Source organism: Rhinoderma darwinii, chromosome 12 (assembly GCF_050947455.1).
Source record: "Rhinoderma darwinii isolate aRhiDar2 chromosome 12, aRhiDar2.hap1, whole genome shotgun sequence".
NCBI classification, from domain to species: Eukaryota; Metazoa; Chordata; class Amphibia; order Anura; family Rhinodermatidae; genus Rhinoderma; species Rhinoderma darwinii.
This window is the reverse complement of record NC_134698.1, coordinates 1,106,740-1,132,775: the sequence shown is the minus strand read 5'-3', so window position 1 is coordinate 1,132,775 and position 26,036 is coordinate 1,106,740. Positions and strand designations below refer to the sequence as shown.

At 46.2% G+C, this 26,036-nt stretch overlaps 1 protein-coding gene and 1 pseudogene across 1 annotated transcript; both read left to right on the top strand.

The window, feature by feature from the left end:
- The window catches only part of LOC142664320 (mothers against decapentaplegic homolog 4-like), a 51,470-nt pseudogene extending 33,147 nt beyond the window's left edge, over nt 1–18,323 (top strand).
- Nucleotides 18,324–21,400: 3,077 nt separating this feature from the next.
- Nucleotides 21,401–23,834, top strand: SNAPIN (SNAP associated protein). Its single transcript, XM_075844854.1, has 4 exons — nt 21,401–21,636; nt 22,837–22,883; nt 22,983–23,101; nt 23,218–23,834. Exons 1-4 carry the CDS (start codon nt 21,416–21,418, stop codon nt 23,320–23,322), a joined length of 492 nt encoding a protein of 163 aa, XP_075700969.1. The 5' UTR covers nt 21,401–21,415; the 3' UTR covers nt 23,323–23,834.
- The last annotated feature ends 2,202 nt before the right edge of the window (nt 23,835–26,036 follow it).

Sequence of the window (26,036 nt, the reverse complement as noted above, 5' to 3'; positions counted from 1 at the left end):
CCGGATCTCCAGTATATAGAGCTGGTGATATCACTGTATATACATCACTGGTGAGAGGTCATCTAGAGTATAGTGATCAGTACTACACCCAGATCTCCAGTATATAGAGCTGGTGATATCACTGTATATACATCACTGGTGAGAGGTCATCTAGAGTATAGTGATCAGTACTACTCCCGGATCTCCAGTATATAGAGCTAGTGATATCACTGTATATACATCACTGGTGAGAGGTCATCTAGAGTATAGTGATCAGTACTACACCCGGATCTCCAGTATATAGAGCTAGTGATATCACTGTATATACATCACTGGTGAGAGGTCATCTAGAGTATAGTGATCAGTACTACACCCGGATCTCCAGTATATAGAGCTAGTGATATCACTGTATATACATCACTGGTGAGAGATCATCTAGAGTATAGTGATCAGTACTAGACCCGGATCTCCAGTATATAGAGCTAGTGATATCACTGTATATACATCACTGGTGAGAGATCATCTAGAGTATAGTGATCAGTACTACACCCGGATCTCCAGTATATAGAGCTAGTGATATCACTGTATATACATCACTGGTGAGAGGTCATCTAGAGTATAGTGATCAGTACTACACCCGGATCTCCAGTATATAGAGCTAGTGATATCACTGTATATACATCACTGGTGAGAGGTCATCTAGAGTATAGTGATCAGTACTACACCCGGATCTCCAGTATATAGAGCTAGTGATATCACTGTATATACACCACTGGTGAGAGGTCATCTAGAGTATAGTGATCAGTACTACACCCGGATCTCCAGTATATAGAGCTAGTGATATCACTGTATATACATCACTGGTGAGAGGTCATCTAGAGTATAGTGATCAGTACTACACCCGGATCTCCAGTATATAGAGCTAGTGATATCACTGTATACACATCACTGGTGAGAGGTCATCTAGAGTATAGTGATCAGTACTACACCCGGATCTCCAGTATATAGAGCTAGTGATATCACTGTATATACATCACTGGTGAGAGGTCACCTAGAGTATAGTGATCAGTACTACACCCGGATCTCCAGTATATAGAACTAGTGATATCACTGTATATACATCACTGGTGAGAGGTCATCTAGAGTATAGTGATCAGTACTACACCCGGATCTCCAGTATATAGAGCTAGTGATATCACTGTATATACATCACTGGTGAGAGGTCATCTAGAGTATAGTGATCAGTACTACACCCGGATCTCCAGTATATAGAGCTAGTGATATCACTGTATATACATCACTGGTGAGAGATCATCTAGAGTATAGTGATCAGTACTAGACCCGGATCTCCAGTATATAGAGCTAGTGATATCACTGTATATACATCACTGGTGAGAGATCATCTAGAGTATAGTGATCAGTACTACACCCGGATCTCCAGTATATAGAGCTAGTGATATCACTGTATATACATCACTGGTGAGAGGTCATCTAGAGTATAGTGATCAGTACTACACCCGGATCTCCAGTATATAGAGCTAGTGATATCACTGTATATACATCACTGGTGAGAGGTCATCTAGAGTATAGTGATCAGTACTACACCCGGATCTCCAGTATATAGAGCTAGTGATATCACTGTATATACACCACTGGTGAGAGGTCATCTAGAGTATTGTGATCAGTACTACACCCGGATCTCCAGTATATAGAGCTAGTGATATCACTGTATATACATCACTGGTGAGAGGTCACCTAGAGTATAGTGATCAGTACTACACCCGGATCTCCAGTATATAGAGCTAGTGATATCACTGTATATACATCACTGGTGAGAGGTCATCTAGAGTATAGTGATCAGTACTACACCCGGATCTCCAGTATATAGAGCTAGTGATATCACTGTATACACATCACTGGTGAGAGGTCATCTAGAGTATAGTGATCAGTACTACACCCGGATCTCCAGTATATAGAGCTAGTGATATCACTGTATATACATCACTGGTGAGAGGTCATCTAGAGTATAGTGATCAGTACTACACCCGGATCTCCAGTATATAGAGCTAGTGATATCACTGTATATACATCACTGGTGAGAGGTCACCTAGAGTATAGTGATCAGTACTACACCCGGATCTCCAGTATATAGAACTAGTGATATCACTGTATATACATCACTGGTGAGAGGTCATCTAGAGTATAGTGATCAGTACTACACCCGGATCTCCAGTATATAGAGCTAGTGATATCACTGTATATACATCACTGGTGAGAGGTCATCTAGAGTATAGTGATCAGTACTACACCCGGATCTCCAGTATATAGAGCCAGTGATATCACTGTATATACATCACTGGTGAGAGGTCATCTAGAGTATAGTGATCAGTACTACACCCGGATCTCCAGTATATAGAGATATCACTGTATATACATCTCTGGTGAGAGGTCATCTAGAGTATAGTGATCAGTGCTACACCCGGATCTCCAGTATATAGAGCTAGTGATATCACTGTATATACATCACTGGTGAGAGGTCATCTAGAGTATAGTGATCAGTACTACACCCAGATCTCCAGTATATAGAGCTAGTGATATCACTGTATATACATCACTGGTGAGAGGTCACCTAGAGTATAGTGATCAGTACTACACCCGGATCTCCAGTATATAGAGCTAGTGATATCACTGTATATACATCACTGGTGAGAGGTCATCTAGAGTATAGTGATCAGTACTACACCTGGATCTCCAGTATATAGAGCGAGTGATATCACTGTATATACATCACTGGTGAGAGATCATCTAGAGTATAGTGATCAGTACTACACCCGGATCTCCAGTATATAGAACTAGTGATATCACTGTATATACATCACTGGTGAGAGGTCATCTAGAGTATAGTGATCAGTACTACACCCGGATCTCCAGTATATAGAGCTAGTGATATCACTGTATATACATCACTGGTGAGAGGTCATCTAGAGTATAGTGATCAGTACTACACCCGGATCTCCAGTATATAGAGCCGGTGATATCACTGTATATACATCACTGGTGAGAGGTCATCTAGAGTATAGTGATCAGTACTACACCCGGATCTCCAGTATATAGAGCTAGTAATATCACTGTATATACATCACTGGTGAGAGATCATCTAGAGTATAGTGGTCAGTACTACACCCGGATCTCCAGTATATAGAGCTAGTGATATCACTGTATATACATCACTGGTGAGAGGTCACCTAGAGTATAGTGATCAGTACTACACCCGGATCTCCAGTATATAGAGCTAGTGATATCACTGTATATACATCACTGGTGAGAGGTCATCTAGAGTATAGTGATCAGTACTACACCCAGATCTCCAGTATATAGAGCTAGTGATATCACTGTATATACATCACTTGTGAGAGGTCATCTAGAGTATAGTGATCAGTACTACACCCAGATCTCCAGTATATAGAGCTAGTGATATCACTGTATATACATCACTGGTGAGAGGTCACCTAGAGTATAGTGATCAGTACTACACCCGGATCTCCAGTATATAGAGCTAGTGATATCACTGTATATACATCACTGGTGAGAGGTCATCTAGAGTATAGTGATCAGTACTGCACCCGGATCTCCAGTATATAGATCTAGTGGTATCACTGTATATACATCACTGGTGAGAGGTCATCTAGAGTATAGTGATCAGTACTACACCCGGATCTCCAGTATATAGAGCTAGTGATATCACTGTATACACATCACTGGTGAGAGGTCATCTAGAGTATAGTGATCAGTACTACACCTGGATCTCCAGTATATAGAGCGAGTGATATCACTGTATATACATCACTGGTGAGAGATCATCTAGAGTATAGTGATCAGTACTACACCCGGATCTCCAGTATATAGAACTAGTGATATCACTGTATATACATCACTGGTGAGAGATCATCTAGAGTATAGTGATCAGTACTACACCCGGATCTCCAGTATATAGAGCTAGTGATATCACTGTATATACATCACTGGTGAGAGGCCATCTAGAGTATAGTGATCAGTACTACACCTGGATCTCCAGTATATAGAGCGAGTGATATCACTGTATATACATCACTGGTGAGAGATCATCTAGAGTATAGTGATCAGTACTACACCCGGATCTCCAGTATATAGAACTAGTGATATCACTGTATATACATCACTGGTGAGAGGTCATCTAGAGTATAGTGATCAGTACTACACCCAGATCTCCAGTATATAGAGCTAGTGATATCACTGTATATACATCACTGGTGAGAGGTCACCTAGAGTATAGTGATCAGTACTACACCCGGATCTCCAGTATATAGAGCTGGTGATATCACTGTATACACATCACTGGTGAGAGGTCATCTAGAGTATAGTGATCAGTACTACACCCGGATCTCCAGTATATAGAGCTAGTGATATCACTGTATATACATCACTGGTGAGAGGTCATCTAGAGTATAGTGATCAGTACTACACCCGGATCTCCAGTATATAGTGATATCACTGTATATACATCACTGGTGAGAGGTCATCTAGAGTATAGTGATCAGTACTACACCCGGATCTCCAGTATATAGAGCTAGTGATATCACTGTATATACATCACTGGTGAGAGGTCACCTAGAGTATAGTGATCAGTACTACACCCGGATCTCCAGTATATAGAGCTGGTGATATCACTGTATACACATCACTGGTGAGAGGTCATCTAGAGTATAGTGATCAGTGCTACACCCGGATCTCCAGTATATAGAGCTAGTGATATCACTGTATATACATCACTGGTGAGAGGTCATCTAGAGTATAGTGATCAGTACTACACCCAGATCTCCAGTATATAGAGCTGGTGATATCACTGTATATACACATCTCTGGTGAGACGTCATCTAGAGTATAGTGATCAGTACTACACCCGGATCTCCAGTATATAGAGCTAGTGATATCACTGTATATACATCACCGGTGAGAGGTCATCTAGAGTATAGTGATCAGTACTACACCCGGATCTCCAGTATATAGAGCTAGTGATATCACTGTATACACATCACTGGTGAGAGGTCATCTAGAGTATAGTGATCAGTACTACACCCGGATCTCCAGTATATAGAGCTAGTGATATCACTGTATATACATCACTGGTGAGAGGTCATCTAGAGTATAGTGATCAGTACTACACCCGGATCTCCAGTATATAGAGCTAGTGATATCACTGTATATACATCACTGGTGAGAGGTCATCTAGAGTATAGTGATCAGTACTACACCCGGATCTCCAGTATATAGAGCTAGTGATATCACTGTATATACATCACTGGTGAGAGGTCATCTAGAGTATAGTGATCAGTACTACACCCGGATCTCCAGTATATAGAGCTAGTGATAACACTGTATATACATCACTGGTGAGAGGTCATCTATAGTATAGTGATCAGTACTACACCCGGATCTCCAGTATATAGAGCTAGTGATATCACTGTATATACATCACTGGTGAGAGGTCACCTAGAGTATAGTGATCAGTACTACACCCGGATCTCCAGTATATAGAGCTAGTGATATCACTGTATATACATCACTGGTGAGAGGTCATCTAGAGTATAGTGATCAGTACTACACCCAGATCTCCAGTGTATAGAGCTAGTGATATCACTGTATATACATCACTGGTGAGAGGTCATCTAGAGTATAGTGATCAGTACTACACCCGGATCTCCAGTATATAGAGCTAGTGATATCACTGTATATACACATCTCTGGTGAGACGTCATCTAGAGTATAGTGATCAGTACTACACCCGGATCTCCAGTATATAGAGCTGGTGATATCACTGTATATACATCACTGGTGAGAGGTCATCTACAGTATAGTGATCAGTACTACACCCGGATCTCTAGTATATAGAGCTAGTGATATCACTGTATATAGATCACTGGTGAGAGGTCATCTAGAGTATAGTGATCAGTACTACACCCGGATCTCCAGTATATAGAGCTAGTGATATCACTGTATATACATCACTGGTGAGAGGTCATCTACAGTATAGTGATCAGTGCTACACCCGGATCTCCAGTATATAGAGCTAGTGATATCACTGTATATACATCACTGGTGAGAGGTCATCTAGAGTATAGTGATCAGTACTACACCCGGATCTCCAGTATATAGAGCTAGTGATATCACTGTATATACATCACTGGTGAGAGGTCACCTACAGCATAGTGATCAGTACTACACCCGGATCTCCAGTATATAGAGCTAGTGATATCACTGTATATACATCACTGGTGAGAGGTCATCTAGAGTATAGTGATCAGTACTACACCCGGATCTCCAGTATATAGAGCTGGTGATATCACTGTATATACACATCTCTGGTGAGAGGTCACCTAGAGTATAGTGATCAGTACTACACCCGGATCTCCAGTATATAGAGCTAGTGATATCACTGTATATACATCACTGGTGAGGGGTCATCTAGAGTATAGTGATCAGTACTACACCCGGATCTCCAGTATATAGAGCTAGTGATATCACTGTATATACATCACTGATGAGAGGTCATCTAGAGTATAGTGATCAGTACTACACCCGGATCTCCAGTATATAGAGCTAGTGATATCACTGTATACACATCACTGGTGAGACGTCATCTAGAGTATAGTGATCAGTACTACACCCGGATCTCCAGTATATAGAGCTAGTGATATCACTGTATATACATCACTGGTGAGAGATCATCTAGAGTATAGTGATCAGTACTAGACCCGGATCTCCAGTATATAGAGCTAGTGATATCACTGTATATACATCACTGGTGAGAGATCATCTAGAGTATAGTGATCAGTACTACACCCGGATCTCCAGTATATAGAGCTAGTGATATCACTGTATATACATCACTGGTGAGAGGTCATCTAGAGTATAGTGATCAGTACTACACCCGGATCTCCAGTATATAGAGCTAGTGATATCACTGTATATACATCACTGGTGAGAGGTCATCTAGAGTATAGTGATCAGTACTACACCCGGATCTCCAGTATATAGAGCTAGTGATATCACTGTATATACACCACTGGTGAGAGGTCATCTAGAGTATTGTGATCAGTACTACACCCGGATCTCCAGTATATAGAGCTAGTGATATCACTGTATATACATCACTGGTGAGAGGTCACCTAGAGTATAGTGATCAGTACTACACCCGGATCTCCAGTATATAGAGCTAGTGATATCACTGTATATACATCACTGGTGAGAGGTCATCTAGAGTATAGTGATCAGTACTACACCCGGATCTCCAGTATATAGAGCTAGTGATATCACTGTATACACATCACTGGTGAGCAGTCATCTAGAGTATAGTGATCAGTACTACACCCGGATCTCCAGTATATAGAGCTAGTGATATCACTGTATATACATCACTGGTGAGAGGTCATCTAGAGTATAGTGATCAGTACTACACCCGGATCTCCAGTATATAGAGCTAGTGATATCACTGTATATACATCACTGGTGAGAGGTCATCTAGAGTATAGTGATCAGTACTACACCCGGATCTCCAGTATATAGAGCCAGTGATATCACTGTATATACATCACTGGTGAGAGGTCATCTAGAGTATAGTGATCAGTACTACACCCGGATCTCCAGTATATAGAGATATCACTGTATATACATCTCTGGTGAGAGGTCATCTAGAGTATAGTGATCAGTGCTACACCCGGATCTCCAGTATATAGAGCTAGTGATATCACTGTATATACATCACTGGTGAGAGGTCATCTAGAGTATAGTGATCAGTACTACACCCAGATCTCCAGTATATAGAGCTAGTGATATCACTGTATATACATCACTGGTGAGAGGTCACCTAGAGTATAGTGATCAGTACTACACCCGGATCTCCAGTATATAGAGCTAGTGATATCACTGTATATACATCACTGGTGAGAGGTCATCTAGAGTATAGTGATCAGTACTACACCCGGATCTCCAGTATATAGAGCTAGTGATATCACTGTATATACATCACTGGTGAGAGGTCATCTAGAGTATAGTGATCAGTACTACACCTGGATCTCCAGTATATAGAGCGAGTGATATCACTGTATATACATCACTGGTGAGAGATCATCTAGAGTATAGTGATCAGTACTACACCCGGATCTCCAGTATATAGAACTAGTGATATCACTGTATATACATCACTGGTGAGAGGTCATCTAGAGTATAGTGATCAGTACTACACCCGGATCTCCAGTATATAGAGCTAGTGATATCACTGTATATACATCACTGGTGAGAGGTCATCTAGAGTATAGTGATCAGTACTACACCCGGATCTCCAGTATATAGAGCTAGTGATATCACTGTATATACATCACTGGTGAGAGGTCATCTAGAGTATAGTGATCAGTACTACACCCGGATCTCCAGTATATAGAGCCGGTGATATCACTGTATATACATCACTGGTGAGAGGTCATCTAGAGTATAGTGATCTGTACTACACCCGGATCTCCAGTATATAGAGCTAGTGATATCACTGTATATACATCACTGGTGAGAGGTCACCTAGAGTATAGTGATCAGTACTACACCCGGATCTCCAGTATATAGAGCTAGTGATATCACTGTATATACATCACTGGTGAGAGGTCATCTAGAGTATAGTGATCAGTACTACACCCAGATCTCCAGTATATAGAGCTAGTGATATCACTGTATATACATCACTGGTGAGAGGTCATCTAGAGTATAGTGATCAGTACTACACCCAGATCTCCAGTATATAGAGCTAGTGATATCACTGTATATACATCACTGGTGAGAGGTCACCTAGAGTATAGTGATCAGTACTACACCCGGATCTCCAGTATATAGAGCTAGTGATATCACTGTATATACATCACTGGTGAGAGGTCATCTAGAGTATAGTGATCAGTACTACACCTGGATCTCCAGTATATAGAGCGAGTGATATCACTGTATATACATCACTGGTGAGAGATCATCTAGAGTATAGTGATCAGTACTACACCCGGATCTCCAGTATATAGAGCTAGTGATATCACTGTATATACATCACTGGTGAGAGGTCATCTAGAGTATAGTGATCAGTACTACACCCAGATCTCCAGTGTATAGAGCTAGTGATATCACTGTATATACATCACTGGTGAGAGGTCATCTAGAGTATAGTGATCAGTACTACACCCGGATCTCCAGTATATAGAGCTAGTGATATCACTGTATATACATCACTGGTGAGAGGTCATCTACAGTATAGTGATCAGTGCTACACCCGGATCTCCAGTATATAGAGCTAGTGATATCACTGTATATACATCACTGGTGAGAGGTCATCTAGAGTATAGTGATCAGTACTACACCCGGATCTCCAGTATATAGAGCTAGTGATATCACTGTATATACATCACTGGTGAGAGGTCACCTACAGCATAGTGATCAGTACTACACCCGGATCTCCAGTATATAGAGCTAGTGATATCACTGTATATACATCACTGGTGAGAGGTCATCTAGAGTATAGTGATCAGTACTACACCCGGATCTCCAGTATATAGAGCTGGTGATATCACTGTATATACACATCTCTGGTGAGACGTCATCTAGAGTATAGTGATCAGTACTACACCCGGATCTCCAGTATATAGAGCTAGTGATATCACTGTATATACATCACTGGTGAGAGGTCATCTAGAGTATAGTGATCAGTACTACACCCGGATCTCCAGTATATAGAGCTAGTGATATCACTGTATATACATCACTGGTGAGAGGTCACCTACAGTATAGTGATCAGTACTACACCCGGATCTCCAGTATATAGAGCTAGTGATATCACTGTATATACATCACTGGTGAGAGGTCATCTAGAGTATAGTGATCAGTACTACACCCGGATCTCCAGTATATAGAGCTAGTGATATCACTGTATATACATCACTAGTGAGAGGTCATCTAGAGTATAGTGATCAGTACTACACCCGGATCTCCAGTATATAGAGCTAGTGATATCACTGTATACACATCACTGGTGAGAGGTCATCTAGAGTATAGTGATCAGTACTACACCCGGATCTCCAGTATATAGAGCTAGTGATATCACTGTATATACATCACTGGTGAGAGGTCATCTAGAGTATAGTGATCAGTACTACACCCGGATCTCCAGTATATAGAGCTAGTGATATCACTGTATATACATCACTTGTGAGAGGTCATCTAGAGTATAGTGATCAGTACTACACCCGGATCTCCAGTATATAGAGCTAGTGATATCACTGTATACACATCACTGGTGAGAGGTCATCTAGAGTATAGTGATCAGTACTACACCCGGATCTCCAGTATATAGAGCTAGTGATATCACTGTATATACATCACTGGTGAGAGGTCATCTAGAGTATAGTGATCAGTACTACACCCGGATCTCCAGTATATAGAGCTAGTGATATCACTGTATATACATCACTGGTGAGAGGTCATCTAGTGTATAGTGATCAGTATTACACCCGGATCTCCAGTATATAGAGCTAGTGATATCACTGTATATACATCACTGGTGAGAGGTCACCTAGAGTATAGTGATCAGTACTACACCCGGATCTCCAGTATATAGAGCTAGTGATATCACTGTATATACATCACTGGTGAGAGGTCATCTAGAGTATAGTGATCAGTACTACACCCGGATCTCCAGTATATAGAGCTAGTGATATCACTGTATATACATCACTGGTGAGAGGTCATCTAGAGTATAGTGATCAGTACTACACCCGGATCTCCAGTATATAGAGCTAGTGATATCACTGTATATACATCACTGGTGAGAGGTCATCTAGAGTATAGTGATCAGTACTACACCCGGATCTCCAGTATATAGAGCTAGTGATATCACTGTATACACATCACTGGTGAGAGGTCATCTAGAGTATAGTGATCAGTACTACACCCGGATCTCCAGTATATAGAGCTAGTGATATCACTGTATATACATCACTGGTGAGAGGTCACATAGAGTATAGTGATCAGTACTACACCCGGATCTCCAGTATATAGACCTAGTGATATCATTGTATATACATCACTGGTGAGAGGTCATCTAGAGTATAGTGATCAGTACTACACCCGGATCTCCAGTATATAGAGCTAGTGATATCACTGTATATACACATCTCTGGTGAGACGTCATCTAGAGTATAGTGATCAGTACTACACCCGGATCTCCAGTATATAGATCTAGTGATATCACTGTATATACATCACTGGTGAGAGGTCACCTAGAGTATAGTGATCAGTACTACACCCGGATCTCCAGTATATAGATAGTGATATCACTGTATATACATCACTGGTGAGAGGTCATCTAGAGTATAGTGATCAGTACTACACCCGGATCTCCAGTATATAGAGCTAGTGATATCACTGTATACACATCACTGGTGAGAGGTCATCTAGAGTATAGTGATCAGTACTACACCCGGATCTCCAGTATATAGAGCTAGTGATATCACTGTATATACATCACTGGTGAGAGGTCATCTAGAGTATAGTGATCAGTACTACACCCGGATCTCCAGTATATAGAGCTAGTGATATCACTGTGTATACATCACTGGTGAGAGGTGACCTAGAGTATAGTGATCAGTACTACACCCGGATCTCCAGTATATAGAGCTAGTGATATCACTGTATATACATCACTGGTGAGAGGTGACCTAGAGTATAGTGATCAGTACTACACCCGGATCTCCAGTATATAGAGCTAGTGATATCACTGTATATACATCACTGGTGAGAGGTCATCTAGAGTATAGTGATCAGTACTACACCCGGATCTCCAGTATATAGAGCTAGTGATATCACTGTATATACATCACTGGTGAGAGGTCATCTAGAGTATAGTGATCAGTACTACACCCGGATCTCCAGTATATAGAGCTGGTGATATCACTGTATATACATCACTGGTGAGAGGTCATCTAGAGTATAGTGATCAGTACTACACCCAGATCTCCAGTATATAGAGCTGGTGATATCACTGTATATACATCACTGGTGAGAGGTCATCTAGAGTATAGTGATCAGTACTACTCCCGGATCTCCAGTATATAGAGCTAGTGATATCACTGTATATACATCACTGGTGAGAGGTCATCTAGAGTATAGTGATCAGTACTACACCCGGATCTCCAGTATATAGAGCTAGTGATATCACTGTATATACATCACTGGTGAGAGGTCATCTAGAGTATAGTGATCAGTACTACACCCGGATCTCCAGTATATAGCGCTAGTGATATCACTGTATACACATCACTGGTGAGAGGTCATCTAGAGTATAGTGATCAGTACTACACCCGGATCTCCAGTATATAGAGCTAGTGATATCACTGTATATACATCACTGGTGAGAGGTCATCTAGAGTATAGTGATCAGTACTACACCCGTATCTCCAGTATATAGAGCCAGTGATATCACTGTATATACATCACTATTGTATGTCGCCTGTGTGATTATTTTGGTAATGTCTCTCTTTGTGCAGTGGCCCCCGGTTGTCCTCTTTCTTCCTTGACACATAACGAGGGAATTTTACCAATCGTACCTCCACAGCAGATGGTCTCCACATCTCCCCCTTCTACACCAAACCACAATTCGCAGAGCAATGGGTACCCATCACCCCCCAAGCAGCCTTATCACAGTAAGTATAGCACATACACTATATCGACAAAAGTTGTATCCCGGTGTTTCCTCCATCCAGTGTATAACATCCGGCACTCGCAGTCGCTTTACAGACATTAGTGATAGAACGGGTCGTGGTAAAGAGATCAGTGACCTCCAGCGCGGTCCTGTAATAGAACGTCACCAGTGTAACATGTCAGTCCTGGAAATGTCTCCCCTCCTGGATATCCCCCCCCCCCCCCATAACCTGTGGCTGATATTATTAGAAAATGGGAGGAACCGACGCAACTCAGCCACGAAGTGCAGACCACGTAATGTTACAGAGCGGGGGGCCGAGTGCTGAGGAGCAAGTGCAGAAATGTCACCAACGCTCAGCTGACTCGGTCGGCTCGTTGTTGGTTGGTTGGTTCGTTGTTGGTCGGTTTGTCGGTCGGTCGGTTCATTGTTGGTTGGCTGGTTTGTTGGTTGGTTGGTTCGTTGTTGGCTGGTCGGTCGGTTCGTTGTCGGTCGGTCGGTTCGTTGTCGGCCGGTCGGTTCGTTGTCGGCCGGTCGGTTCGTTGTCGGCCGGTCGGTTCGTTGTCGGCCGGTCGGTTCGTTGTCGGCCGGTCGGTTCGTTGTCGGCCGGTCGGTTCGTTGTCGGCCGGTCGGTTCGTTGTCGGCCGGTCGGTTCGTTGTCGGCCGGTCGGTTCGTTGTCGGCCGGTCGGTTCGTTGTTGGCCGGTCGGTTCGTTGTTGGCCGGTCGGTTCGTTGTTGGCCGGTCGGTTCGTTGTTGGCCGGTCGGTTCGTTGTTCGCCGGGCGGTTCGTTGTTGGCCGGTCGGTTCGTTGTTGGCTGGTCGGTCGGTTCGGTTCGTTGTTGGCTGGTCGGTCGGTTCGGTTCGTTGTTGGCTGGTCGGTTGGCTGGTTCGTTGGTTGGTTCATTGTTCGTTGGTTCGTTGTTGGCTGGTCGGTCGGTTCGTTGTTGGCTGGTCGGTTCGTTGTTGGCTGGTGGGTCGGTTCGTTGTTGGCTGGTGGGTCGGTTCGGTTCGTTGTTGGCTGGTGGGTCGGTTCGTTGTTGGCTGGTCGGTCGGTTCGGTTCGTTGTTGGCTGGTCGGTCGGTTCGGTTCGTTGTTGGCTGGTCGGTTGGCTGGTTCGTTGGTTGGTTCATTGTTCGTTGGTTCGTTGTTGGCTGGTCGGTCGGTTAGTTGTTGGTTGGTTTGTGGTTGGTTCGTTGTTGGCTGGTCGGTTCGTGGTTGGTTGGTTGGTTGGTTGGTCGGTTGGTTCGTTGGTTGGTTCATTGGTTCGTTGTTGGCTGGTCGGTCGGTCGGTTCGTTGTTGGCTGGTCGGTCGGTCGGTTCGTTGTTGGCTGGTCGGTCGGTCGGTTCGTTGTTGGCTGGTCGGTCGGTTCGTTGTTGGCTGGTCGGTCGGTCGGTTCGTTGTTGGCTGGTCGGTCGGTCGGTTCGTTGTTGGTTGGTTCGTTGTTGGTTGGTTCGTTGTTGGCTGGTCGGTCGGTTCGTTGTTGGTTGGTTCGTGGTTGGTTCGTTGTTGGTTGGTTCGTTGTTGGCTGGTCGGTCGGTTCGTTGTTGGTTGGTTCGTTGTTGGTTGGTTGGGGTAGTTTGCGGTGAAGATCTTGACCGGCCGCACAGAGTCCTGACCTCAACCCCATCCGACCGCTTTATCATTAGCTAGAACAGAGAATACGAGCCCGGCCCCCTCCCCCAACATCACTGTCTTACCTCACAAATGATCTTCTGGATGAAGGGGAAAAAATTCGCACAGACCCCAAAATCCTGTAAAAAAAATAAAAACAGAAGAGGGGAAGATGTTTTACTGCAAAGGGCGGAACAACCCCATATTAATGTGTGGATGTAGAATGGGACGGGATAAAAGCCCCTGCAGTGTAATGTAGGGGGGGGGGTCACATACTTTCCTCCATATAGTGTAATGTGGGGGGGGGGGTCACATACTTTCCTCCGTGTAATGTGGGGGGGGGGGGTCACATACTTTCCTCCATGTAGTGTAATGTGGGGGGGGGGTCACATACTTTCCTCCGTGGATCTTCTCACTATGGCTTTGCCGTTAGACTGAGTCTTGGGATTTGTCACTGACTTTTCTTCTCCCCGTTTGATTTTCTGCAGATAATTGGACCGGAAGTAACACGGCGGTCTATGCCCCCGCTCCGGTGTCCCAGCCTAACGGGAGGGGAAGCCAACAGCCCCCCCTGCACCACCCGAACCATTACTGTACGTGCGTCACTCCACCGGCTGGAAGCTGCCGCATAAAATAATTCCTCCCGCCCCCCTGTAACCCCGCGATTAACCCCTGGTCTTCTATGTCGCCCCTGCAGGGCCCCTACATCAGAGCTCTCCCCAGTACTCCCACCCTGTATCCAACCACCCAGGTACGTCACCCCTGCAGCCCCCCCCCCCCCCCTACACTCCCCCCTCCCCCATCTTTGTGTGTTAATGATCCTCCTTCCTGCCAGGCCCTGAGTTTTGGTGTTCGGTCGCCTACTTTGAAATGGACGTTCAGGTGGGAGAAATCTTTAAAGTGCCGGCGAACTGCCCGGTGGTGACCGTGGACGGATACGTGGACCCATCAGGAGGAGACCGCTTCTGCCTCGGACAGTTGTCCAACGTGCATCGTACAGATACGAGCGAGCGGGCGAGGTGAGGCCGGGGGGACCGCTGCCGTCTCTTCTGTGGACTGTTTACAAAGATCGGCATCTGTGTTGTTTCTCCTCAGGCTGCACATTGGGAAAGGAGTCCAGTTGGAGTGCCGCGGGGAGGGGGACGTCTGGATGAGGTGTCTCAGCGATCACGCCGTTTTCGTGCAAAGCTACTACCTGGATAGAGAGGCGGGCAGAGCTCCGGGGGACGCCGTGCACAAGATTTATCCCGGAGCTTACATCAAGGTAATCCGTGATCAGCGGCGATCACCGGCGGAAAGATGAAATAAACAGCCCGGGAATCGGGATCAGCTGTTTCTGGGACGTGACCGCTTCTCTTTAACCCCTTAGTGACCCGCCTGTTTTGGGCCTTAATGACCAAGCAATTTTCTTTTTGTTTTTTTTTTTCGTTTTTCCATCATTGCGTTAAAAAAAAATTAGCTCTTTAATTTCCCCGTCTACACGGCTGTATGAGGACTTTTTTTTTTTTTTTTGGGGGGTACATACCATTTTTTTTATTACATTTTATTAACTTTTTGTTAGGGGGTAGAAAAAAAACAAAAAAACTCTTTTGAACAAAAATGATTTGTTTTTGCATCGTCGCTCTCCAAGAGCCGTAACTTTTCCTTTTTTTGTTTATTTATGGGGGCTTGGTTTTTGGCGGAATGAGACTTGGTTTTCATTGGTGCTTTTTGGGGGGTACATGGGACTTATTGATTAACTTTTATTATGACTATTATGGGGGGCAATGTAAAAAAATAGCCATTCCGCCAGTTTATTTATTTTTTCATTTTTTCACGGCTTTCACCTTGCAGTTTAAATTACACGTTAACTTTTTTATTTCTTTTTTTTACCGTAATTTTTATTTCACATTTGTTTTGTATTTTTTAGTCCCAGCAGAGGATTTACTATACGACCTGATCGCTGCTCTAATGCTTTGGTATAATTAGTATAGTGTAGAACTCGCAGGCAATCTGTTAGGACGCACCTCTGGCATGGCTCAATAGGTATATACCCAGGGCAGACCCATGGGCCTTAGTTAGGCACCATGACACCCTGTCGGATGCCCGCGCTCCCTACCTCTGTAAACAAATCAAATGCCGCGGTCGTTATAGGCCGCAGCATTTAACAGGTTAAACGGCGGCGAACTAAGTCAACTTCGATCGCTACCGAGCCGAGCACCCGTTTTAGCCTGCAGGGGACACTTGTGAAAAGGCGGCAGCTTAGCCTAAGGCCCCTTAGTGACCGCTGTAAAAAAGGCGTATTGGTGGTCACTAAGGGGTTAACCTGACGCTTACTGTTTATTTTTATTAATAGAGCGCCGTCTGGTGGCCAAAAAAATAAATAAATCTTGTCTGCCACTTTAGGCCCCATGCACACGACCGTAATTGTGGACCTGCCCGGTTCTATTGGCCGCGGACACCTTTCCGTATCGCTACTGGAGGGTGTCTGTGCCGTACAACCGTGCCGGGCAATATGGAGCATGTCCTACTTTTCGGATTTTGCGGTCCGTGCTCCCATACTTTGTGTCGGCGGCCGGTCGTGCCGTGGTTACTGCCCCGGCCGTGTGCGTGAGGCCGTATTCCAGGACGTGAATGAAGCGACTACAGCGACACCATTCGCATGTAATCTCGTGCCTGGAGAGTCGCGATGGCTTGAATGTGACTTGTTGCGGCACGAGGCCCCGCACTTTTCTCGGTGTCGGCCGCTGAGTATATTTGCGGCCCCGCTCGTCACCTGAATGTCCTCCATCTATTGGATATGACTTTAAACTATTTCTTTTTTAGGTGTTTGACCTTCGGCAGTGTCATCGACAAATGCAGCAGCAGGCGGCCACAGCGCAGGCAGCAGCGGCAGCCCAGGCGGCAGCCGTAGCCGGAGCAATCCCAGGCCCAGGATCTGTGGGTGGCATCGCACCCGCTGTCAGTGAGTATGGGCGGAGGAGGGGCGGTTGTATTTAATAGATCCATCTTTAGTTACTTACCCTGTCGCCATATTATCCGCGCCCGCTCCGGTGTATGGCAGAGACGCCATCATGGTGAGGACTCCACGCCTGGCGCTGTATGTGAGTACCCGGGAGATCGCTGCTCCATGCCTCATGTGTCCTCTCTCCGCACAGGTCTGTCAGCGGCTGCCGGCATTGGTGTGGATGATCTCCGTCGCCTCTGCATCCTGCGCCTCAGTTTCGTGAAGGGCTGGGGCCCCGACTACCCTCGTCAGAGCATCAAGCAGACGCCGTGCTGGATAGAAGTTCATCTCCACCGAGCGCTGCAGCTTTTAGATGAAGTTCTTCACACGTTGCCAATGGCAGATCCGAATTCGGTCAACTAGCAATGAGGGGTCTCTAAGAAGAGACGGGGACTGTGCCGATTGCTGCTTGATGCCAAAGGAAACGTGCGGGGGGTGAAGCAGCTGCCGATCGGGAGCCGGACGTCTTATATGGTCTGATTTTTCATTGGAACTACTTGGTTGGGACTGGGACTTCGAGGGGCGACGTTCTTGGACTTCATCTCGTCCTCATTTTGTCGTGTGCAGAAAAGTCCCATATTTGGGGTTTACCTTGGTGCGCGGGCGCTGTGAACACTACGCCAGATGTTTTATTTGAACTCTGAAGTCCCACACGAGGACGGAAACCCTTCCTGTCCTGAGGACAACATTGCAAAGACTGGTGGAAACCTTGAAGCCTCCGAATTGTAAAAAATAATAGTCCTTGTCTTTTTATGTCATGATGAGACCGCTCTGTGGCTCCCTCACGTGCGCGCTCCCCACCTGGAAACGGACAATCCTGACTTTTTTTTTTATGTTGGTTTTAGGGCAGAGCAGGGACTGCATCTTAATAACAATGTGCAAGGCCGAAAATACCAAAAACTTCAATGAGGAGGAGGAGGAGTAGTTGTCTGCTTACTGATATTTCCACATCCAAACTGACTTATTAAATAAACTATTTATGTACTGCTGCTGACAGGCCTCTGTATATGAGCCCACGTGGGCTCTTCACTGAACCGGCATATGATTTATGGGTAGAGAAAGCCGAACACGTCAGGTCTTCATGGAGCTCAACAAATGTTCTACCAGCTAGAAAACAATAATCCCAACCAGGAATATCTAAACAAACCGGAAACTAATCCTTGTACATCTCTTCATGTGACCACAGGTCTATATAATCCTCACACGTCTTTTCGTCTTCATGTGATCACAGGTCTATGTAATCCTAACACGTCTCTTCATGGTATCACAGATCTATAGAACCATCATGTCTCTTCTTCATGTGACCACAGGTCTATATAATCCTTACATGTCCCTTCTTCAAGTGACCACAGGTCTATATAATCCTCACACGTCTCCTCTTCATGTGTCCACAGGTCCATATAATCCTCACACGTCTCTTCATGTGACCACAGGTATAATGATGGGGGTAGGGAAACGGACAAGTGAACCCTAATCTACCCGCCACTCAGTCCCTGCCTACTTGCAACGACCCGCCCTAGGCGACGGGGTACAACTGGGCGACGGTCCCTACGCTCAATAAGTGCACGACAGACAAACCGACAAGGATACACAGAAGCTGAGGGAAATGGGGCAGTTGCCCACGGCAACGCTGTGAGCAACAAGAGTGGTGAATGAGTCAAACCAGGAGTGTACGAGGTACCAAACGCAGAGCAGGAGAGTAGTCAGTAAGCCAGGGTCAGTAAGAAGCAGGGACAATAGTACAAGGCGCTGCAGCAGGGCCAGGAAACCACACGAAAGAATCACAAGCAAAGGAGGAACAGGAAAGGCAGGTATAAATAGACAGAGGGCGGGAGCTAGCTCCGTCTGGCCAGGCTGTGATAGGCTCTCCCACTCCTAAGCCTGCCATGCTGAGTGGTGGAAGATGAAGTCAGTCTCACAGACATAGAAGCAGGTGCAGACTGATTACCTATGGGCGTTGACACAGAAGCTGTGCCTGGCAGATCCTTTACAACAGGTCTATATAATCCTCACATGTCCCTTCATGTGACCACAGGTCTATATAACCCTCACACGTCTCCTCTTCATGTGACCACAGGTCTATATAACCCTCACACGTCTCCTCTTCATGTGACTACAGCTCTATATAATCCTCACACATCTCTTCATGTGACCACAGGTCTATATAATCCTCACATGTCCCTTCTTCATGTGATCACAGGTCTATATAATCCTCACACGTCTCTTCATGTGATCACAGATCTATAGAACCATCACGTCTCTTCTTCATGTGACCACAGGTCTATATAATCCTCACACGTCTCTTCATGTGATCACAGGTCTATATAATCCTCACACGTCTCTTCTTCATGTGATCACAGGTCTATATAATCCTCACATGTCTCTTCATGTGACCACAGGTCTATATAATCCTCACATGTCTCTTCATGTGACCACAGGTCTATATAATCCTCACACGTCTCTTCATGTGATCACAGGTCTATATAATCCTCACATGTCTCTTCTTCATGTGATCACAGGTCTATATAATCCTCACATGTCTCCTTCATGTGACCACAGCTCTATATAATCCTCACACGTCTCTTCTTCATGTGATCACAGGTCTATATAATCCTCACACGTCTCTTCATGTGATCACAGGTCTATATAATCCTCACACGTCTCTTCTTCATGTGACCACAGGTCTATATAATCCTCACATGTCTCTTCATGTGACCACAGGTCTATATAATCCTCACACGTCTCTTCATGTGATCACAGGTCTATATAATCCTCACATGTCTCTTCTTCATGTGATCACAGGTCTATATAATCCTCACATGTCTCTTCATGTCACCACAGGTCTATATATCCTCACATGTCTCTTCTTCATGTGATCACAGCTCTATATAATCCTCATGCGTCCATAAGACATGGGTATTAGGGATCTCTATTATGTGGTTGGGGTCTGTATATTCTTACTAGACTCTTGCCGGTTTCATAAAACTTTCAACATGTCAGTGATTGGTAAAAGTCCGGGTGCTGAGACCCCCACCGATCACTGAGACAAAGCCGAGCATAGTGCCCCTTTGACTGTGATCACTTTGGCTCTCCTCGGGGGGATTGGGTCAGACGTCTGAGAGCCGGTGTTCAGCTGACCCTGCCTGAGAAGAGCTGCCGTTACAGTGTTAGGGTATGTTCACACGGCTTATTTACGGACGAAAATGCGGCTCGATAGCGTTGGCAAACATCTGCCCATTCATTAGAATGGGTCTTACGATGTTCTGTGCACACGGGCATTTTTTTTATGCCCCGCTGTCAAAAGGCGGGGCGTAAAAAAGACGCCCGCGTCAAAGAAGTGCCTGTCACTTCTTCAGACGTAAATGGAGCCGTTCTCCATGGAAAACCAGCTCCATTTAACGTCCGTAATGGACACCGCAAAATCGCCTCAACATGCCATTACGGCTGAAATTACGGAGCTGTTTTCTCCTGAAGCCGTTACGGACGCTGCCGTGTGAACATACCCTTACAGTGGAGGGGCGCTGGGCACGGCTGATACTTCTGCCCCTCAGTGATCAGTAAATATGGGCTGTATTTTTATTTTTAACGTGGAATTTGCTGCGAATACAAATTCGGATGAAAAGCCTGCAGGGTGTTCGCTACGTGTGAACGTACCGCAAGTCTGAGAGCCGCAGACAGGTGCTGGCTCCCTGTACCTCATCCACTGAGGCACATCTGTGTGCGCCGGGAAGGATAGAACCGTGCCAGCTGCGCGGGGGGGGGGGGGCATAACTGCTAGAATTAACTGACGCAAAGTAATGCATTTTCCAACGCTAAGTCGTCGCAAAGTTTTCCACAAATTGCGACTTTCTACGCGCCCTTGATCACCCCCCTTATGTGGGTTTTTTATGTGAGTATTTTTGGAAGATTATTGCTTCGGTTACCCCGTGATCCCTATGAGGTATTCTGCATCCTGTGACTCTCATTACCTCAGAGAAGCCTCTTGTATATCGCGGCATTTATGTCTTCACAGTCACTGGGCTCAGGCGCCATCTTCTCGTAGACTGAATGTAATAGCGCGGGCGCGGCTGTCTCCGGCAAGATGGCGGAGTTACTGGAGACTATTTGTATGTCGCCCTCTAGCGGCCGTGCCCTATATTTACTCGATAAGGCGGCGGACCGGAGTTGTTGTGGTGACGTCACTCCCTGTTCAGTGATGATGGCGGCGCCGGTGTCTCCGGGGCGGGATGTGTTCGCAGAGGGGCTCTTGGAGCTGCTGAAGCCGGCGGTGCAGCAGCTCGACTCCCACGTTCATGCTGTTAGGTGCGGGGTCCCCAACATTGACCTTGTAATAACTAGAAGAGGGGGCATTCTATGGAAGGTATCGGGGTTCGGTGTATATATACCTGAATAGGGGAGGGGGGGGGGTGCAGTGCCCTCTGTTATGGGCAGGGATATAGGGGATATGCTCGGTGGCAGTGCCCTCTGATATTATGGGCAGGGATATCCTCAGTGGCAGTGCCCTCTGTTATGGGCAGGGATATAGGGGATATGCTCGGTGGCAGTGCCCTCTGTTATTATGGGCAGGGATATAGGGGATATGCTCAGTGGCAGTGCCCTCTGTTATTATGGGCAGGGATATAGGGGATATGCTCGGTGGCAGTGCCCTCTGTTATGGGTAGGGATATAGGGGATATGCTCGGCAGTGTCCCCTGTTATTATGGGCAGGGATGTAGGGGATATGCTCGGTGGCAGTGCCCTCTGTTATTATGGGCAGGGATGTAGGGGATATGCTCGGTGGCAGTGCCCTCTGTTATTATGGGCAGGGATGTAGGGGATATGCTCGGTGGCAGTGCCCTCTGTTATGGGTAGGGATATAGGGGATATGCTCGGCAGTGTCCCCTGTTATTATGGGCAGGGATGTAGGGGATATGCTCGGTGGCAGTGCCCTCTGTTATTATGGGCAGGGATGTAGGGGATATGCTCGGTGGCAGTGCCCTCTGTTATTATGGGCAGGGATGTAGGGGATATGCTCGGTGGCAGTGCCCTCTGTTATTATGGGCAGGGATATAGGGGATATCCTCAGTGGCAGTGCCCTCTGTAATTATGGGCAGGGATATAGGGGATATGCTCGGCAGTGTCCCCTGTTATAATGGGCAGGGATATAGGGGATATGCTCGGTGGCGGTGCCCTCTGTTATTATGGGCAGGGATATAGGGGATATGCTCGGTGGCGGTGCCCTCTGTTATTATGGGCAGGGATATAGGGGATATGCTCGGTGGATGTGCCCTCTGTTATTATGGGCAGGGATGTAGGGGATATGCTCGGTGGCAGTGCCCTCTGTTATTATGGGCAGGGATGTAGGGGATATGCTCGGTGGCAGTGCCCTGTGGTATCTGGGGTGTCTTCTATAATGAGGGGGTATAGGGAAGATCTGTGGGGGTCAGGGGTCCCGGTGTTGTATATCTGCTGTGATGAGCAGTTTTGGGGACCCCTGTTTCATTACTGTCCCTCTTTTCCCAGGGAGAGCCAGGTGGACCTGCGGGAGCACATTGACAGTCTGGCGTCCGGTGAGTGGGAGGGGCCTGTGATGTCACCGTTCTGGTTCTACGTCCTCCCGGTTCGTTGACCGCCGTGTTCGTCTGATCGTCTGGGTTTTCTCTCCGTAGAGCTGTGTAAGATAAACGAGGATCAGAAAGTGGCTCTGGACCTGGACCCGTACGTCAAGAAGCTGCTGAATGCCCGACGCCGTGTGGTCCTGGTGAACAACATCCTGCAGAACGCACAGGTAGCGGCGATCAGCCGGGGCCCCTCCTGCCCGATATTGGGGTGGGCGACTACGCCTTTAAAAGTCTGGCTGCCGTCCGTTGCCGTTCTTCATGCTTTTCTCTGGTTTGTTTTCAGGAGAGACTGAGACGCCTCAATCACAGCGTGGCCAAAGAGACGGCCCGGAGGAGAGCCATGCTGGAGTCAGGACCCCACCATCCCCAGACGTCCCCCAATAAGTGAGGAGGCGGGGGAGGAGCTCTGGAGCTGAGCCACGTGTAGCGCCCGCGGATGAGGTTTCTGGCGTCACCTTCCCGGGATCCAAGAATGAGGCGGCCGGTGATCCGCGCTCCACCCACGACCGCCCGCGCTCCACCCACGACCGCCCGTCTTCCATGCATGAACATTACCATGTAGCAGGGTCCTCGGCGGAGGGGACGCATCTCCGGCCGGCTCAAGGATTTTCGCAGCGTTTCATTGGCTAGTGATCCATGCGCAGGGGGTGGAGCTTCAGAGGCGTTTCGGTGGCTGTGTATATATGTATACAGTCTAGGTGGAGCCTTTTCAGCTTGATTCTTCATATCTGCAGGAAAAGCATTGTGATCAGAGACGATGGGGTGACACCCGGCTGTGGGCGGGCGCTCGGGGAGGGGGGGGGGGCAGGGTTTGTTGGACGCTTTATATCCCCTTTGTGCCGCCATCTGTTGTAGCGTGATCCTCAGCCGTCCGCAATAAATGTTCTGTATATCAACCAATGACGCCTCTCGTCTGGAATCCTTATTCAGGTAGAAATGATGCTATGATGATGGGGGGTGATGGTGGCCGCTGTCCGGGGCTTATACCACCATCTGGAGGTTATTTAAAGTACTGCACCTCTACAAGGGTGAGTAAGTTTAGAAAATGTCCTGTATTATAAGCCACTCCTATAAAGTAGAGAACAATTCCCCTCCAGCGGGTGAACACAGGCTGCAGTTCACCGGGCTGCCCTCAGGGGGCAGCGTTATCCTTCTATCCAGCCATCACATTGATCGCAGGAACTTTGTTGGTGAACCAAGCCCAGGATGGAGTCTTCCCGAATATGAATGCTTTATCACTATGTCCCCCTCGCCTCTCGCACTAAGGGATCACGGGTGTTCTGTAACCTGAAGGCCTCCAGCTGTGGAAACTACAACTCCCAGCATTCCATGATCTCCTGCCTCAAATGACTGATAACAGAGAGAAGTAGCTTACATTCACCTGCATTGCAAATACCTCCACTAATGAACCAATAAACATCTAGTAATTTGGAGGTACGAGCCCGATGTCTGCGGGGGAGGGGTCTGAGCGGAGGTTCTCCACACCGCAGCAGTTGCAGATTCCCCGCTTTGTCTTGCTGACACTTGTAGTCCCACAATTATCTCGCTGTTGCCGTTTGGTCCTATTTGCATTTTAATGAGAAAATCTATAGAATGGTTAATGTGACCGGGGGGGGGGGGGGGTCTCCATTGACCGTAGATGATTGTGTGTTCCACATGACTGCGCACGTCCCGGGTCCTCCGCCGCTTATCTCGCAGCTCCTAATAAGTTCTATGGAATATTCATGAAGCCTCATTGTGGCCGCGGCGGTGACGTCAGCGCTGATTGTCAGACGGTGTTTGGAGCAGTTTTACCTTCTATCCCACGCCCCCCCCCCCCCCTCATCACGGCCCGGACAACGCAGGACGACGTTATTATACCTGTTATTAACTGTCTGTGTGCCGGACGTTACACCCGGACCCCCGTATTGCTACTGAACCAAATTTACACCACTATGAGGATTTTGATTTGTACAACTGTGGAGGGTCCGGGACAGATGAACACGGGTACAATACATATTATATCAGTAACAGGGGGCGGGGCTGTGACAACCTCTCACACATGATATACAGGCTGGTTGTCAGTAGTGATAGATGAATAGCTGTTACTGTATATAAGATGTGTGGATCTCATGTCTGATCACAGTGTAATTATATTATATATCAGTGATGTCAGTAACAGGGGGCGGGGCTGTGACAACCTCTCACACATGATATACAGGCTGGTTGTCAGTAGTGATAGATGAATAGCTGTTACTGTATATAAGATGTGTGGATCTCATGTCTGATCACAGTGTAATTATATTATATATCAGTGATGTCAGTAACAGGGGGCGGAGCTGTGACAACCTCTCACACATGATATACAGGCTGGTTGTCAGTAGTAATAGATGAATAGCTGTTACTGTATATAAGATGTGTGGATCTCATGTCTGATCACAGTGTAATTATATTATATATCAGTGATGTCAGTAACAGGGGGCGGGGCTGTGACAACCTCTCACACATGATATACAGGCTGGTTGTCAGTAGTGATAGATGAATAGCTGTTACTGTATATAAGATGTGTGGATCTCATGTCTGATCACATGTAATTATATTATATATCAGTGATGTCAGTAACAGGGGGCGGGGCTGTGACAACCTCTCACACATGATATACAGGCTGGTTGTCAGTAGTGATAGATGAATAGCTGTTACTGTATATAAGATGTGTGGATCTCATGTCTGACCACAGTGTAATTATATTATATATCAGTGATGTCAGTAACAGGGGGCGGGGCTGTGACAACCTCTCACACATGATATACAGGCTGGTTGTCAGTAGTAATAGATGAATAGCTGTTACTGTATATAAGATGTGTGGATCTCATGTCTGATCACAGTGTAATTATATTATATATCAGTGATGTCAGTAACAGGGGGCGGGGCTGTGACAACCTCTCACACATGATATACAGGCTGGTTGTCAGTAGTAATAGATGAATAGCTGTGACTGTATATAAGATGTGTGGATCTCATGTCTGATCACAATGTAATTATATTATATATCAGTGATGTCAGTAACAGGGGGCGGGGCTGTGACAACCTCTCACACATGATATACAGGCTGGTTGTCAGTAG

Excerpts from the sequence above, each read along its gene's own strand:
- SNAPIN (XM_075844854.1), top strand. The coding sequence starts at position 21,416 with ATGGCGGAGTTACTGGAGACTATTTGTATGTCGCCCTCTAGCGGCCGT. Across the intron at positions 21,637-22,836 it reads TCCCACGTTCATGCTGTTAG|GGAGAGCCAGGTGGACCTGC; the intron begins GTGCGGGGTCCC and ends CTCTTTTCCCAG. Across the intron at positions 23,102-23,217 it reads ACATCCTGCAGAACGCACAG|GAGAGACTGAGACGCCTCAA; the intron begins GTAGCGGCGATC and ends GTTTGTTTTCAG.